The sequence below is a fragment of the Erythrolamprus reginae genome, chromosome 4 (genome assembly GCF_031021105.1).
Source record: "Erythrolamprus reginae isolate rEryReg1 chromosome 4, rEryReg1.hap1, whole genome shotgun sequence".
In the NCBI taxonomy this organism is placed as follows: Eukaryota; Metazoa; Chordata; class Lepidosauria; order Squamata; family Dipsadidae; genus Erythrolamprus; species Erythrolamprus reginae.
The window spans coordinates 114,053,579-114,070,019 of record NC_091953.1 but is presented as its reverse complement, the minus strand read 5'-3'; the positions used below and the strand labels follow the sequence as shown (position 1 = coordinate 114,070,019).

At 40.6% G+C, this 16,441-nt stretch overlaps 1 protein-coding gene across 1 annotated transcript in view; it reads left to right on the top strand.

The window, feature by feature from the left end:
• Positions 1 to 2,148: 2,148 nt before the first annotated feature.
• SCEL (sciellin) overlaps positions 2,149 to 16,441 on the top strand; it is a 27,795-nt gene continuing 13,502 nt past the window's right edge. Inside the window, exons 1-8 of the mRNA XM_070751583.1 lie at positions 2,149 to 2,232; positions 2,818 to 2,939; positions 4,220 to 4,279; positions 5,340 to 5,390; positions 7,709 to 7,768; positions 12,186 to 12,245; positions 14,794 to 14,856; positions 14,945 to 15,007. Coding sequence (XP_070607684.1) covers positions 2,149 to 2,232; positions 2,818 to 2,939; positions 4,220 to 4,279; positions 5,340 to 5,390; positions 7,709 to 7,768; positions 12,186 to 12,245; positions 14,794 to 14,856; positions 14,945 to 15,007 — 563 coding nt within the window. The remainder of the gene's footprint in view (positions 2,233 to 2,817; positions 2,940 to 4,219; positions 4,280 to 5,339; positions 5,391 to 7,708; positions 7,769 to 12,185; positions 12,246 to 14,793; positions 14,857 to 14,944; positions 15,008 to 16,441) is intronic.

Below are 16,441 nucleotides of genomic sequence, written 5' to 3'. Positions count from 1 at the left end.
GCTTTTGTGCAGTATTATGCAATCTGAGTGAAAGCAAATTTCTTCAGGTTAAAAAGCTGTTACAAATCTAATAAATAATAATAATAATAATAATAATTTATTAATTTAAGTATTCCTTTTACATTTTATGACTATGATATAACCTAGTTTTATGTTTGAATTAAATCTCTCTGCTAAGTTTTAAGTTCATCTGCAATTCAATTCAATACAGGTGTGTACTCAAAAGTGACTTAAGCCAATATATTTTATGAAACAGGCTTTAACTCTCTGTTTCCTACTTTATACAGTAGTTGTCCTGATTTGCATCACAGATCGGACGCCCTTAAATTAGTCTAATTTAATTTTGAATGTTGTTGTGAAGATTCACAATCCTCAGAGCAATTTGAAAGATAGGTAGAATATAAAACTTGGTAGTAAATCAGGCGGGGTGGGGTTTCCTACTTACCATAGTTTGTTTGCTTGTTTGTTTATTTATTCATTTATTTATTCATTCATTTATTCATTCATTCATTCATTTATTAGATTTGTATGCCGCCCCTCTCCGTAGACTCGGGGCGGCTAACAATGTGTTGCGCACAACACTTGTGCTTTGCAGCCCATACTAACGCTGTTCTCAGAGTTGACACTCTGAAACTTGGAGCAAACACTTCATCATAGTCACCCTCCATCTGGGAAAACCCCTGCGCTACTAATCTAGCTTTATACTTCAGAGCACCATTGGACTCAGTCTTAACTTTATAGACCCAACGAGATCCCACCAAATGCTCTCCAGGAGGCAACTGTACTTCTTCATAAACTTCCAACTCCCTCATGGCAGCTAACTCTTTCCTCATAGCGTCATGCCAATGCCTCTTCTCTTTATCCGGAAACATTTTAAGTTCTTCATAATGCGATGGTTCCACACCTGCACAAGCTACATTAGCCTTGTACCTATCCGGCTCTTTCCTAACTCTAGAACCTCTTCTTGGAACAACATCATTGCTAGTACTTGGCACTGGCTCTTCCTTCACTTCACTCTTAATATCCACTATTGCAGTGCACAAGAACAAGGGGACACAATCTGAAGTTAGTTGGGGGAAAGATCAAAAGCAACATGAGAAAATATTATTTTACTGAAAGAGTAGTAGATCCTTGGAACAAACTTCCAGCAGACGTGGTAGATTAATCCACAGTAACTGAATTTAAACATGCCTGGGATAAACATATATCCATCCTTAGATAAAATACAGAAAATAGTATAAGGGCAGACTAGATGGATCATGAGGTCTTTTTCTGCCGTTAGTCTTCTATGTTTCTATCTTGAGTCAGCCATGAATGAATGAGAGATATGTATGGATTTATTAAGGGTTATTAATGTACTTTAAATTGTTTTTAATTGCTGTTTTTATTGTGGAGTTGGGCAGCATATAAATTTTACAAACAAACAAACAAACAAGATTACAGTACAGTAAATTTCCCAGTCAATTATATTTGATGATTAATAGTAAGGGATCACTTTCACTGCAGAGACTTTATGCTTTTTTGTTAAAGGACTTAGTATAATATTTTAATTTTACTGCCGTGGAACAGTAATTCAAGAAAAATAATAAATTCATTTGATAAAATAATATTTTACTGCATTAGAAATTTTTTTTCCAAGTGTGGTAACATGATGGTCACTGGAGAATTGCATGAAAAAGCTATTTTTTACTTTCAAGGAAATACTAGCTTTTACTTTTAAAACTACTTTTTACATTTTAAAAGCTAGTAACCTTTTAATTTAAAAACAACGAACTTATATCTAATGTGAAAACTACCTTTTGCTATTTAGGATTCCTGGCAGAAATGATACTAATAAGATAAACACCTCACCTGTCTTAGACAGCAGGACAAATAAGAGGTACGTACACATTATCTGGGGATGTACTCTGTTTTGAAACTTTTCTGCAACTGAGCTTTTAAATATTGTTACAGTTTATTTGCCTTCCTCAGATCTGGATTAATTCTGCAATTAATATCGCAGAAAAATATTTAACATTATTTTAAAAATCTGATTTGTTAAATGAGTAGACATGGTCCAGTGACTTTTATGCTAATATAACATACTGCCTGCTTATACAGCTAATCCTTGACTTACAACAATTCTTTTAGTGACTGTTTAAAGTTACAATGGCACTGAAAAAAGTGACTTATGACCATTTTTCACACTTACGTCCATTGCCACATCCTCATGGTCCCTTGATCAAAATTCAGGTACAGTAGTACCTCTACTTACGAACTTAATTCGTTCTGTGACCAGGTTCTTAAGTAGAAAAGTTTGAAAGAGGAAGCAATTTTTCCCATAGGAATCAATGTAAAAGCAAATAATGTGTGTGATTGGGGAAACCACAGGGAGGGTGGAGGCCCTGTTTCCTCCAAGAGAGGCCCAACAGAGGGTTCTCCCGCCTTTTCCGGCCCTGTTTCCTCCCAGGAGATTCTTAGAGAGACCCCAGGGAGGCTTTTCCCTGCCTTTTCTGGTTACAGTTTCGGAGGCTTGGGTTTGTAAGTGGAAAATGGTTCTTGAGAAGAGGCAAAAGAATCTTGAACACACGGTTCTTATCTAGAAAAGCTCATAAGTAGAGGCACTGTACTTGGAAACTGGTTCACATTTATGGCCATTGCATATCCTGGGGTCATGTGATCAACCTTTGTGATTCTCCAACAAGCAAAGTCAATGGGAAATCCAGATGCACTTAACTACCATGCTACTAACTTTAACAGTTGCAAAGATTCACTTAACAACTGTGGCAAGAAAGGTCATAAAATGGGGCAAACTCACTTAACAAATGTTTCACTTAGAGACATACTAATGTCCGTACTGTGCCACCCTATTGGCCTTCCGTAAGGCCACGAAGACCTGGCTTTGCCAGCAGGCCTAGGGGCCATAAACTGACAACCATCAGGGCCAAATCGTATGAATGGTAGGTATGCATGTTGCTGTGACTGTTCCATCATGTTTTTTTTAAAATGAGGGTTTTATTGTTTTAGATTTTATATTCGACTTCTTTTTTTTTATTGTATTGTATTGTAAGCAGCCCTGAGTCCTTCGGGATTGAGCGGCATAGAAGTTGAATAAAATAAATTAATTAATTTTTAAAAAAAAGAATGAATGAATGAATGAACGAATGAATAAATGAATGAATGAATGAACGAATAAATAAATAAATAAATGCATACATACATACATACATACATTTTGGGCTCAATTGTGGTCATAACGCAAGGAATATGTATATGCCACTATGTAGAGCAGTGTTTCCCAACCTTGACAACTTGAAGATATTTGGACTTCAACTCCCAGAATTCTTAGAATGCATGCGCAGAAGCAAAAAACCCGCTGAAATCTCACCTGTGTGCATGTCCCTTCACGAGATTTTGTTTCCTGTGCACTCACAGAAGCGAAAACATACTGGGGCGCACATGTGTGCATGCAAGACACCCAAAACTGCATGCGCAGCTCAACTTTTGCTACAGGTGCAGCATCCGGTAGCAACCCATTACTGGTGGACATTATCATTTTCAATGACTTCTTGAAAGTCCTAGGCTAGGCAGAGTTTTATTGATTGATTGATTGATTGATTTTGTCCATTGTACAATGAGAGTTATATTGGGTATACATATAGTAAATATATAATGAAGGTTATAGAGGATATACTCATAGTAAAGTATATCTAAGAAAGAAGAGAAGAAATAGGAATAAAATATATCAGTGAAAGAATAGAATAAATATAGGAAAGAAGAATGGTATAGGAGATATAGGAGAGGAGTAGGACAGGGGACGGAAGGCACGCTGGTGCACTTATGTACGCCCCTTACTGACCTCTTAGGAATCTGGAGACGTCAACCATGGATAGTCTAAGGGTAAAGTGTTGGGGGTTTGGGGATGACACTACAGAGTCCGGCAATGAGTTCCAATGAGTTTGATTTGTAAATTAGATTATATTTTAGATTAATTGTTTTTAAATTAATTGGATTGCAATGTTGTACAGTATTGTTTTATATGTTGTGAGCCGCCCGAGTCCTTGGAGAAGGGTGGCATAAAAGTCAAACAAACAAACAAACAAACAGCTAGCTAGCTAGAAAGATAGATCCAAAGCTATTAGAAGGTAGTTGTCAGAGACTTTTGGTGTTTCTCAGTTCTCAGCTAAATTTCAGAGTATATTGAGAATAAATCGCCTTGGCTTTTGTTTCAAATTTTCAGGTGCCAAGACATAGATGATTTTATCAAAGTGAATCGTACCTCTAAATGGGAAGAGAAGGGGTAAGTCTTCATGGGAAATCTGCACTGAGATTGTATTTTGAAGAGTGTTATTTTAATTTTCCCTAGTCATTGTCACTCCCTCCCCCCACAAACAAAACTCCATGTGAAGATAATATTGATAAGGAGAAAATGCTTACACTTTTTGGCTTCCTTGTAGAACTTTAAAACACCTTTGTTTTAAATAAATAAACTTTAAAATGTCATACATACCTGCTTCTTTCCAAGTATTATGTAGCTATATTGTTCATATGCATTATTTGTTAAATTTATACCTTGTCTTTGTATTAAAACCTCTTGTCTTGACTATTACAATGCGCTCTCCATGGGGCTACCCTTGAAGAGCGTTCAGAGACTTCGGCTGGTGCCAAATGCAGCGGCATGTGCAATAATGTGTGTACCAAGTTGTGCCTGCATTATTCCAACCTTACACAAGCTGAATTGGTTACTAGTCGGTCTCCAAATGCAATTTAAGGTGTTGGTTATTACCTTTAAAGCCTTAAATTGCTCAGGGCCAGACTATTTACAGGACCATCTCCTCCCTCATACCTCGCTGTGGCCAGTGAGGGCCCACAGAGTTGGCCTTCTCCAGGTCCTTTCCACCAAACAATGTCAGCTGACGGGACCTCGGGGAAGAGCCTTCTCTGTGGTGGCTCCAACCCTTTGCAATCAATTGCCACCAGAGATATGCACTCCACCCTACTGGTCTTCCGGAAAACTGTTAAAATCTGACTTTTCCGGCAGGCCTGGAATTAGGATTGACTGCAAGTATGTGTGGGTTTTTTAGGATATTATTGTTTTTTTATTGTACTGTTGATTTTATAGCTGTATTTTATTGCTGTTGTATTTATGACTATTGTTAGCCGCGCTGAGTCCTTTTTGGAGTGAGCGGCATATAAATACAAATAACAAAAATAAACCGGTGTTGCTAATAACAGCCACTTGCAGATAGAATCCAGGTTTGTAATTCAGATGTTAAATGTATATTAAAAGGAATTAAAGCTCAACAATAATTCTACCTGCTTGACATCTTTGTACTGATTTTGTTTCATGTTTAAACAAGCCATGACTTGGACAGTCTGATTGAAGTCAAAGATAATAACAGCAAGGAAGGGTAAGTCTCCTTTCACTTTATGATATAGGCACAGGTGGTCCTCCATTTACAAACAGATCATTTAGTGACTGTTCAAAGTTACAACATCACTCAGAAACAGGACTTATGATCGGTTTTCAGAGTTACGACCAAGGATGAGTTACTGCTGGTTCGGACTGGTTTGACCAAAGTAGTAGCGAACTGCTGGTGATGTCATGATGATGTCACCGACCCAGTTCTGTGAGTAGCAATTTGTGAGTGCCACCATTTTTAATTTTTTAAAAAAAAAATTTTTCCCTTCTGAGCATGCACAAAAGCCGACTTTCCAGCATTGCGCATATGATCCCCATTTTGTTTTTGGACCCCCCTCAGATTTTTGGCACTGCTGGGTGAGATCATCCAAGGGCATGGGGTGAGGTATCATCAATATGCCGATGATACCCAGTTATACATCTCCACCCCATGTCCAGTCAACGAAGCACTGGAAGTGATGTGCTGGTGCCTGGAGGCTGTTGGGGTCTGGATGGGTGTCAACAAACTCAAACTCAACCCAGACAAGATGGAGTGGCTGTGGGTCCTGCCTCCCAAAGACAATTCCATCTGTCCGTCCATTACCCTGGGGGGAGAATCATTGACCCCCTCAGAGAGGGTTTGCAACTTGGGCATCCTCCTCGATCCACAGCTCACATTAGAGAAACACCTTTCAGCTGTGGCGAGGGGGGCGTTCGCCCAGGTTCGCCTGGTGCACCACTTGCGACCCTATTTGGACCGGGAGTCACTGCTCACAGTCACTCATGCCCTCATCACCTCGAGGCTCGACTACTGTAACGCTCTCTACATGGGGCTACCTTTGAAAAGTGTTCGGAAACTTCAGATCGTGCAGAATGCAGTTGTGAGAGCTATCATGGGCTTTCCCAAATATGCCCATGTTACTCCAACACTTCGCAGTCTGCATTGGTTGCCGATCAGTTTCCAGTCACAATTCAAAGTGTTGGTTATGACCTATAAAGCCCTTCATGGCACTGGACCAGATTACCTCAGGGATCGCCTTTTGCTACACGAATCCCAGCGACCAGTTAGGTCCCACAGAGTGGGTCTTCTCTGGGTCCCGTCAACCAAACAATGTCGCTTGGCGGGACCCAGAGGAAGAGCCTTCTCTGTGGCGGCCCCGACCCTCTGGAACCAACTCCCCCCAGAGATTAGAATTGCCCCCACCCTCCTTGCCTTTCGTAAGCTGCTTAAAACCCACCTCTGCCGCCAGGCATGGGGGAACTAAGATACACTTTCCCCCTAGGACTTTACAATTTTAGGCATGCTATGTTTGTATGTATGATTGGTTTTTATATAATGGGTTTTTAACTGTTTTTTAGTATTGGATTTTGTTATACCGTTTTACTGCTGTTGTTAGCCGCCCCGAGTCTGCGGAGAGGGGTGGCATACAAATCCAATAAATAAATAAATAAACAAACTGCGCATGTGCGCATGAAGCACATCCGCACCTATGAGGCATGCCCACGTGGCATTGGAGGAAGTTAACCGTTGGGCTGTTTTTCATCATCCCCAGGCTACAGGAGGCTTCCCTGAAGTCTCGGGATGGCAAAAAACGGGCCAACCAGAAGTTTGTTTCCAAACTTCTAGTTGGGACGTTGGGCCATTTTCCCCCATCCCCAGGGTTCAAGGGACTTTTCTGAGGCCTGGGGAACGTGAAATGGCTGAAAAGAAGGCCGAAAATCAACTAGCCAGTGTGTGAAGGCCTCACATGCCCTCAGATAGAGGTTCGACATCGCTGATATAAGTTAAGATAGAAAAAATTATAAGACTTTCCACTTGCTTGAAGGAAGCTAAGCCGTTAGGTCTGCTGCTGGGGACTGGAAGTTCCCCTTCCCGTTAGGACTTTATGTCAGCTTAATTGTCAACCCTGAAGCTGACCTGACCGAGGCCATTTTGAGGCTTCAGTGTTGTCACACTGCAGCTGAGGGATAGGGAGGGTGGAATAGAGATAGCTGGGGTTTCTAGACAAAACAAAATAGTTTCTCCTGGGAACCAAGGACACTCCCACAGGTAGTCAGAGAGAGGCTGAAGTTACCAGGAAACCAAACAAAACCTTGATTGGTCTATGTGACTGATTTTTTGGGGGGAAAGGGAAAAACCTTTTCTTTTAATTAGATGAAAAATTTGGGAATTTTCAAAGGCAATTTTCACCAGCCTGTGCCAATAAAACTGTTCTTTGAGGAATTTACCCGCCTAGGAGTTCTGTTTACTATGGGTATGTTACTTGGAACCCTGACATTAATTTCACAATATATTAGAAATAAATGACCATTGTTTCTTCTTCACAGAAACAAAGATCTGGATGACTTCATCGTAGTGAATTGCACATTTGAGCCGAGTGACAGGAGGTGAGTTTTGCAGCCACCCTGGGCATTTGTATTACATTTCTACTCTAGGGTTGAAAACAATATATTTCATTATAATGTACATCCCAGTCCCCGTCTGCCAAAACCCCGGGTAAACTTTGAATTATTTTATTTATATCCCTTAAATATCTTTTCTAGTCTAAGAAATGGAATCCAACTTTTATTGTGTTCAAAGATCAATGTGCAAAATGTTTGCATGTGTGTGTCTGTGTGCTTAACTATGCAAGGTATCACAAATGTCGTTTGTAATTCTAGTGTTAGTTGAGGATTAATAAGCACTCAAGTACAGTACCTCTACCTTCAAATGTCACTACTTACGAACCTTTCTAGATAAGAACCGGGTGTTCAAGATTTTTTTGCCTCTTCTCAAGAACCATTTTCCACTTACAAATCCGAACCTCTGAAACTGTAACCGGAAAAGGCAGGGAGTAGCCTCTGTGGGGCCTCTCTAGGAATCTCCTGGGAGGAAACAGGGCTGGAAAAGGTGGGGAGAAGCCTCAGTGGGGCCTCTCTTGAAATCTCCTGGGAGGAAACAGTGCCTTCACCCTCCCTGTGGTTTCCCCAATCACACACATTATTTGTTTTTAGATTGATTCCTATGGGAAAAATTACTTCTTGTTCCAAACTTTTCTACTTAAGAACCTGGTCACGGGATGAATTAAGTTCGTAAGTAGAGGTGCCCCTGTACTGCAAATCTGGTCTTTCAGGGAAAGGGCACCTCCAGTTTAAACTCTGATGCCAGTTTCCAACCACACCTTTCTTTGTTGGTCCTCCCGCATCCAGCTCATTTTTGAATTTAGCTAACAGTATGTAGTGGTTCAGAATCAGGTCAGAAACTTGGAAAACATGAGTTATGTTCCCACCTTAAGCTTGAAGCCAGCTGAATGACTTTAGAACAGTGATGGCAAACCTATGGCACAGGTGACACAGGTGGCATGCAGAGCCATATCTGAGGGCACATGAGTCATTGTCCTATGTCAGCCCCATTGCAGCTAGTCAGCTGGTTTTTGGCCTTCTTTTTGGCCATTTTTGCTCTCCTCAGGCTTCAGGAAAGCCTCTTGAACCCTGCTCCCCAGTCAGCTGGTTTTTGGCCTTCTTTTCGGCCATTTTTGCTCTCCTCAGGCTTCAGGAAATCTCCTGAACCCTGTGCCCTAGTCAGCTGGTTTTTGGCCTTCTTTTCAGCCATTTTTGCTCTCCTCAGGCTTCAGGAAAGCCTTCTGAACCCTGCGCCCTACTCAGCTGGTTTTTTACCTTCTTTTCAGCCATTTTTGCTCTCCTCAGGCTTCAGGAAAGCCTCCTGAACCCTGCGCCCTACTCAGCTGGTTTTTGGCCTTCTTTTCGGACATTTTTCCTCTCCTCAGGCTTCAGGAAAGCCTTCTGAACCCTGCGCCCTAGTCAGCTGGTTTGGGCCTTCTTTCGGCCTTTTTTCCTCTCCTCAGGCTTCAGGAAAGCCTCCTGAACCATGCGCCCTAGTCAGCTGGTTTTTGGCCTTCTTTTCGGCCATTTTTTCTCTCCTCAGGCTTCAGGAAAGCCTTCTGAACCCTGCGCCCAAGTCAGCTGGTTTTTGGCCTTCTTTTCGGACAGTTTTCCTCTCCTCAGGCTTCAGGAAAGCCTCCTGAACCCTGCGCCCTAGTCAGCTGGTTTTTGGCCTTCTTTTCGGCCATTTTTTGCTCTCCTCAGGCTTCAGGAAAGCCTTCTGAACCCTGCGCCCAAGTCAGCTGATTTTTGGGCTTCTTTTCGGACATTTTGCTCTCCTCAGGCTTCAGGAAACCTCCTGAACCCTGCGCCCTAGTCAGCTGGATTGTGGCCTTCTTTTCGGCCATTTTTGCTCTCCTCAGGTTTCAGGAAAGCCTCCTGAACCCTGATAATGGCGAAAAATGGCCCAAGAGGCCTACTGGAGGTCTGGAGGCTTCAGTGAGGCCTGTGTGAATACACAGGGGGACAGTAAGGGGAGTTATGGACATGTGCAGGGGATACTGCATGGGTTGTGCAAATAAGCAATCAGGAAACAATCCATATTAATAGAAATCTTAAGGATACAAGCAACCAGCTACAGTCATACAATCATAAGTGGGAGGAAATGGATGATAGGAATGATGAGGAAAAAACTAGTGGTAATAGTAGAGCAAACCTAGTAAATAGTTTGACAGTGTTTGAATTATTTGTTCAGCAGAGTGATGGTGTTGGAGAAAAAAACTGTTCTTGTGTCTAGTTGTCTTGGTGTGCAGTGCTCTATAGCGATGTTTTGAGGGTAGGAGTTGAAACAGTTTATGTCCAGGATGTGAGGGGTCAGTAAATATTTTCACAGCTTTCTTATTGACTCCTGCAGTATACAGCTCCTCAATGGAAGGCAGGTTAGCAGCAATTGTTTTTTTCTGCAGTTCTGATTATCTTCTGAAGTCTGTGTCTGTCTTGTTGGGTTGCAGAACCAAACCAGACAGTTATAGAGGTGCAGATGACAGACTCAATGATTCCTCTGTAGAACTGTATCAGCAGCTCCTTGGGCAGTTTGAGTTTTTTGCATTGGCACTGAAAGAACTAGTGCATAAATGTACTAGTGTGCCTTCCGTCCCCTGTCCAATTGTTTCTCCTTTATCTTTTCTTCCTTTCATATATCTTCTCCTCTATTTTTATATCTTTTCTTTTATCCTTTTCTTTATATATATTACTACTTGTCTGTTCTCTTCAATGTGTATTGGACAAAATAAATAAATAAGTAAATAAAACATTCTTTGTTGTGCTTTTTTGATGACAAAGAAAGCGTCCCTTGTTTTGTATTAACTCTCAAATAAACCGAGAGTTCTTCTGTTTACATTCCAGTTAGGATAGCTTGTGCTTCATCTCTCAGAACTTACTCATAAATAAAGGACGTGGAACGGTGAAATCCAGCAAGATCTGACAGGTTCTAGAGAACTGATAGCAGAAATTTTGAATAGTTCACAAGTGGCAAATACTACCTCTGGCTGCCCCTGCCACCATCTATTCTCTGCCTCCCAAGTCCAAGTTGATCAGTAAAAATTTTTGAAACCCACCACTGGGCTGTACCCTGCCTTCCCTTCCATAAGGGAGCTCTGTTTCACCATTCTGATGTGGCTCTCCTGTTGTGCAGCCCATGAATTTTTGTTGCAACTTCTATTCTTAAATCTATTCCTAAATCTGTCTCTCATTTTCATCCCCTTTCTGACTACAGTGTTCCCTCGATTTTCGCGGGGGATGCGTTCCAAGACCGCCTGCGAAAGTCGAATTTCCGCGAAGTAGAGATGCGGAAGTAAATAGTACACCATTTTTGGCTATGGACAGTATCACAAGCCTTCCCTTAACACTTTAAACCCCTAAATTACCATTTCCCATTCCCTTAATTTACTACCATTTACTCACCATTATTACTGGTACTCACCATTGAATAAGACAATTAGTGATCCTGATATTTATAAACATAATTATTTATTAACAATAATTATTTTTTTTGTTATTTATTTGCAAAACATATTAGTTTGGCGATGACGTATGATGTCATTGGGCGGGAAAAACTGTGGTATAGAAAAAAACCCGCGAAGTATTTTTTAATTAATATTTTTTGAAAAACCGTGGTCTAGGCTATTCGCGAAGTTTTCCTTCCTGCAATGTAATGGCTTGCCTCTTCTCCTGGCACTTACATAATTGGCATATAAATCCAATTAAACAAACAAACAAACAAACAAACAAACAAACAAACAAACTAACAACATGGCTCTATTTAAGGGACTTCAATGGTTTTTCAAAGGGTTTCTCTCATATCGAACAATAATCTCTTGAATGCCAAAACAGTGTTTCTTTTATCCCCAAATTCTGTGTTGATCAGGGGCGGATTCCCTTTACCACCACTACCGATGTGTTGCATGTGCACCTTCGGTTCTCTTACATGCATGTGTTTGTTTGTGCACGTCCCAATGTGGTTTTGCTTCTGCATAGGGGACGTGCATGTGAGAGAGATTCCAGTGATTTTTTTTCTTCCACGCATGTGCAGAAGCAAAAAATTGCCCACATTTTGCACACGCATGCACACAGTGCAGCATTTGCTACCGCTGCACCGTTCTCTACCGCAGGGGTCTCCAACGTTGGCAACTTTAAGACTTGTGGACTTCAACTCCCAGAATTCCTCAGCCAGCTTTGCTTGTTTGTTTGCTTTGCTGGCTGAGGAATTCTGGGAGTTGAAGTCCACAAGTCTTAAAGTTGCCAACGTTGAGACCCCTGCTCTGCCGTACCAGTAGCAACTCACTACTGGTGCTGATGCAAGCTTGGGCAGAGAGAGTAGAGCAAGCAAGTAGCCAGTTCTGCGTGAAAACTATTTTCCACAGTTATCACGTGCACAAAAATATACAAACCACAAACTGCTTTTGTTTTTGTTTTGCCTTAACAGATCCCAAGAGCTAAACAACCTCATCCAAGTGAATCACATGTCTAATCAGCTTAGAAAGGAGTAAGTTGCAAACCAGAAACCTGCATTGCATTCTGAATCTAGTTTGAAAACTGTAAAAATTTCGTGTTCTTCTCTATACCGTCCTCCTCCATAAAACTGAATCTTAATGATGGCTTAGGGGCGGTGGTGTTTAAGTTAATTTCTGATTACTTTTGAAGCCTTACGTTTCATTGTTCCATGGGCACAAGGGCAGAAGCAAAAACATGCTGGGACGCCCGCCCGTACACACAGGCTAACTGAATCTGCATGAGCAGAGCACCGGTAGCAGCAGTAATAGGACTATTATTATTATATTATTATTATTTATTAGATTTGTATGCCGCCCCTCTCCGAAGACTCGGGGCAGCTCACAATAGCAATAAAAAACAATATAACAGTGGAACAAATCTAATATTAAAAACATATAAAACCTTATCATTATTTAAGAAACAAACAGCAACATTCATACCAAACATAAAACAAAGTATAAAAAAGCCTGGGGAAAAAGTGTCTCAACTCCCCCATTCTTGGCGGTATAAGTGAGTCTTAAGTAGTTTACAAAAGACAGGAAGGGTGGGGGCAGTTCTAATCTCTGGGGGGAGTTGGTACCAGAGGGACGGGGCCGCCACAGAGAAGGCTCTTCCCCTGGGGCCCACCAAACGACATTGTTTAGTCAATGGGACCCGGAGAAGGCCAACTCTGTGGAACCTTATTGGTTGCTGGGATTCGTGCGGTAGCAGGCGGTTCCGGAGGTACTCTGGTCAAATGCCATGTAGGGCTTTAAAGGTCATGACCAACACTTTGAATTGTGACCGGAAACTGATCGGCAGCCAATGCAAGCCACGGAGTGTTGAAGAAATGTGGGTGAATCTTGGAAGCCCCACGATGGCTCTCGCGGCTGCGTTCTGCACGATCTGAAGTTTCCGAACACTTTTCAAAGGTAGTCCCATGTAGAGAGCGTTACAGTAATCAAACCTCGAGGTAATGAGGGCATGAGTGACTGTGAGCAATGACTCCCTGTCCAAATAGGGCCGCAACTGGTGCACCAGGTGAACCTGGGCAAAACCTATGGCTGTAAAGCGCCATGAATAAGTATTATTGCTGTAAGGATGCCTACCTTAGGCAGGGGCTGGACTAGAAGGCCTCTAAGGTTGCTTCCAGCCCTGTGATGCTGTGATTCCTAAACTCATTTGACTCAAAGGGTGTAAACTCTTTGGTGCTCTGGACTTTCTGATTTCCATTCTCATCCTCCTCCAGTTGGGTACAGTGATAAGACCCTATTATTTTTAAGGGTTCACCTCCAGCAGAAATGTCTACAAATAATCATCAGCAGGTACATATTCTGACCCAGTCTTAGCAGAAACATGAAACGGACCCCTCTTTATTTATCTCCTGTGAATTAGTGGCATTAACACACTGAAAAGTCCAGGCGATAATCCTTTAAAGGGTTAACTGCGGTAACAGACCTTATCAGTTCTTTGAGATAATTGCCAGGCCAGGAGCCTCCAGCCACAAAGCTGTAAATTACATTCTGGCAAGCAGTCTTTGAGGCACAAAACTCACAAAAGTTGTCACACACAACCACTACTCCCCTTTCCTTCTATTTATTCCCTAGCCAGGGAGGGGCCATTCAGTGTCCATGTGTCCCTTTCTTCCCGAGTCGGCTCCTTGTCCTCAGTTCTTCTCCTCTCCTAACAGCTCTGTGCATACACACATCAGGAACAGGCCCCAGCTGTTCTTCCTCCCACCTTATCTCAGCTTCCAAAGGCAGCTGCCTCTCTGGTGGTTGGGAAATTTCGGACAGCCCTGGCTCTATCCCTGCTTCTATGTAGAGCATCTATCAGAGCCGTCCCGAGACTCCAGAACTGGCTCAAGTTACTCCACAGCCTCCTCCTCATCTGAGTCTGCCATCAGCTCCACGGGCAGCTAGCAGGCCACAACAGTACATTATTCACAAATCTAATCTAACAAATAAATAATAAATAAATAAATAAATAAAATAAAATAAATAAAATAAATAAAATAAATAAAATAAATAAAATAAATAAAATAAATAAAATAAATAAAATAAATAAAATAAATAAAATTAAATAAATACAAAATAAAATAAATGAAATAAATGAAATAAATGAAATAAATGAAATAAATGAAATAAATGAAATAAATGAAATAAATAAAATAAATAAAATAAATAAAATAAATAAAATAAATAAAATAAATAAAATAAATAAAATAAATAAAATAAATAAAATAAATAAAATAAATAAAATAAATAAATAAAACACTTTCCCAATCTTGCAAAATTACTCTCATGTAATAAGATCAAACCATAGACTTTAGAACAGGGGTATCAAATTCGCGAGATCATGGTGTTGTCACATGACATATTGCGACTTTCCCCCCTTTGCTAAACCAGGTATGGGCATGGCCAGCGCATGACGCGTCCAGCCCACAGGCCACGAGTTTGACGTCCCTGTTTTAGAGAATAAGTTTTATTGTTTTATTTCTGTATTAGACAAAATTCAAACACTATGAAGAATAAATTATTTTGTTTTTTCTTTCATTTTAGTGGATATCAGGAAGTGGAGGATCTCATTGAAGTGAATCGTATATCAAACCGCATAGGCAGATCGTAAGTTCTAAATTGTACAGTTGATATAAGCATCTACATTATAATCATGAATCTAGTTTTGAAAAATTATCTCATTGTTTCATCTTAGCGGCCCTCAGGATGTGGAGGATCTCATTGAAGTGAATCGTCTATCAAACCAGAAAGGCAGATTGTAAGTTCTAAATTGTACAGTTGAATTACATTATATTCATGAATCTAGTTTTAAAAAATTATCTCCTTCTTTCAAAATACTATGAATCAAATATTGGTAATAGTTGTTTTATCAGGTATTCCTTCATAAAATTACAAATGGTATAGTTTCTTACTGATTTGTTAGTATACATAAAGGAAACCTTGCTTTAAAGCAGTGTTTCCTAACCTTGGCAACTTGAAGATATCTGGACTTCAACTCCCAGAATTCCCCAGCCAGCGAATGTTGGGAAACACTGCTTTAAAGGACTGATTAGAAGTAAAAATCCATGAGATATTCATAAATATCTTTTAAATATGAAAATGTACTATCAAGGTGTTTTGCATCATTTACAGGACTTTAATTGTGAAGGACAATAGTCAAAAAACAACATTGTACATTTGCACCTGATTGCATGTGTACCTGAGGAAACAATGGGGGATGCTGATTTTAAGCCTTGAAGAAGGACATTTCGCCCTATGGAGGCTTCAGGGAAGCTTCCCTAAAGCCCCAGATTGCAAAAAAATGGCCAATGGGCAAAACGGACATTTAGAAAAATGGACTTCTGATTTGCCCATTGTGCTATTTTTCACATACTGGAGGCTTCAGAGAAGCTTCCTAAAGCCCCAGAGTGCAAAAAAACAGCCAAGCGGGCAAACCGGAAATCCATTTTTCCAAACTGCTGGATTGTCTGTTGAGCTGTTTTTCTTACTCTGAGGCTTCAGTGACAAACAATATTCTATATGTGTAACATACAATGCTCAAAAAAAATAAAGGGAACACTCAAAGAACACATCCTAGGTCTGAATGAATGAAATATTCTCATAGAATACTTTGCTCTGTACAAAGTTGAATGTGCACAATAGCATGTGAAATTGATTGTCAGTCAGTGTTGCTTCCTAAGTGGACAGTTTGATTTTACAGAAATTTGATTTACTTGGAGTTATATTGTGTTGTTTAAGTGTTCCCTTTATTTTTTTGAGCAGTATATTTTTGCTGATAATGAAAATGAAGGGAGATTAGTATAGATCTATTTCAAGCTATTTAGCACTCATCAGCTAGCCATACCCTTACCAGGATTTGAACCAGGGTAGTCTGCCTACAAGACAGTAGCTTTTAACCTCTAGGCCACAGATTCTCCTCCTGGCAATAAAATTAACTGCCTGGATGGCCCCTGGAGGGGCCGAGAGGCAAAAAGGAAGCAGTATGCTCTCTCCCATATTCTGTCGTCAGGCATGGGGGAATTGAGACTTTCCCTCCCCCAGGCTTATAAAATTTATGCATGGTATGTTAGTATGTATGATTGGTTTTTAAATTGGGGTTTTAAATTAACTTAAACTTAAATATTGGATTTGTTTACATTGTATTATTATTATTATTGCTGTGAGCCGCCCCGAGTCTGCGGAGAGGGGCGGC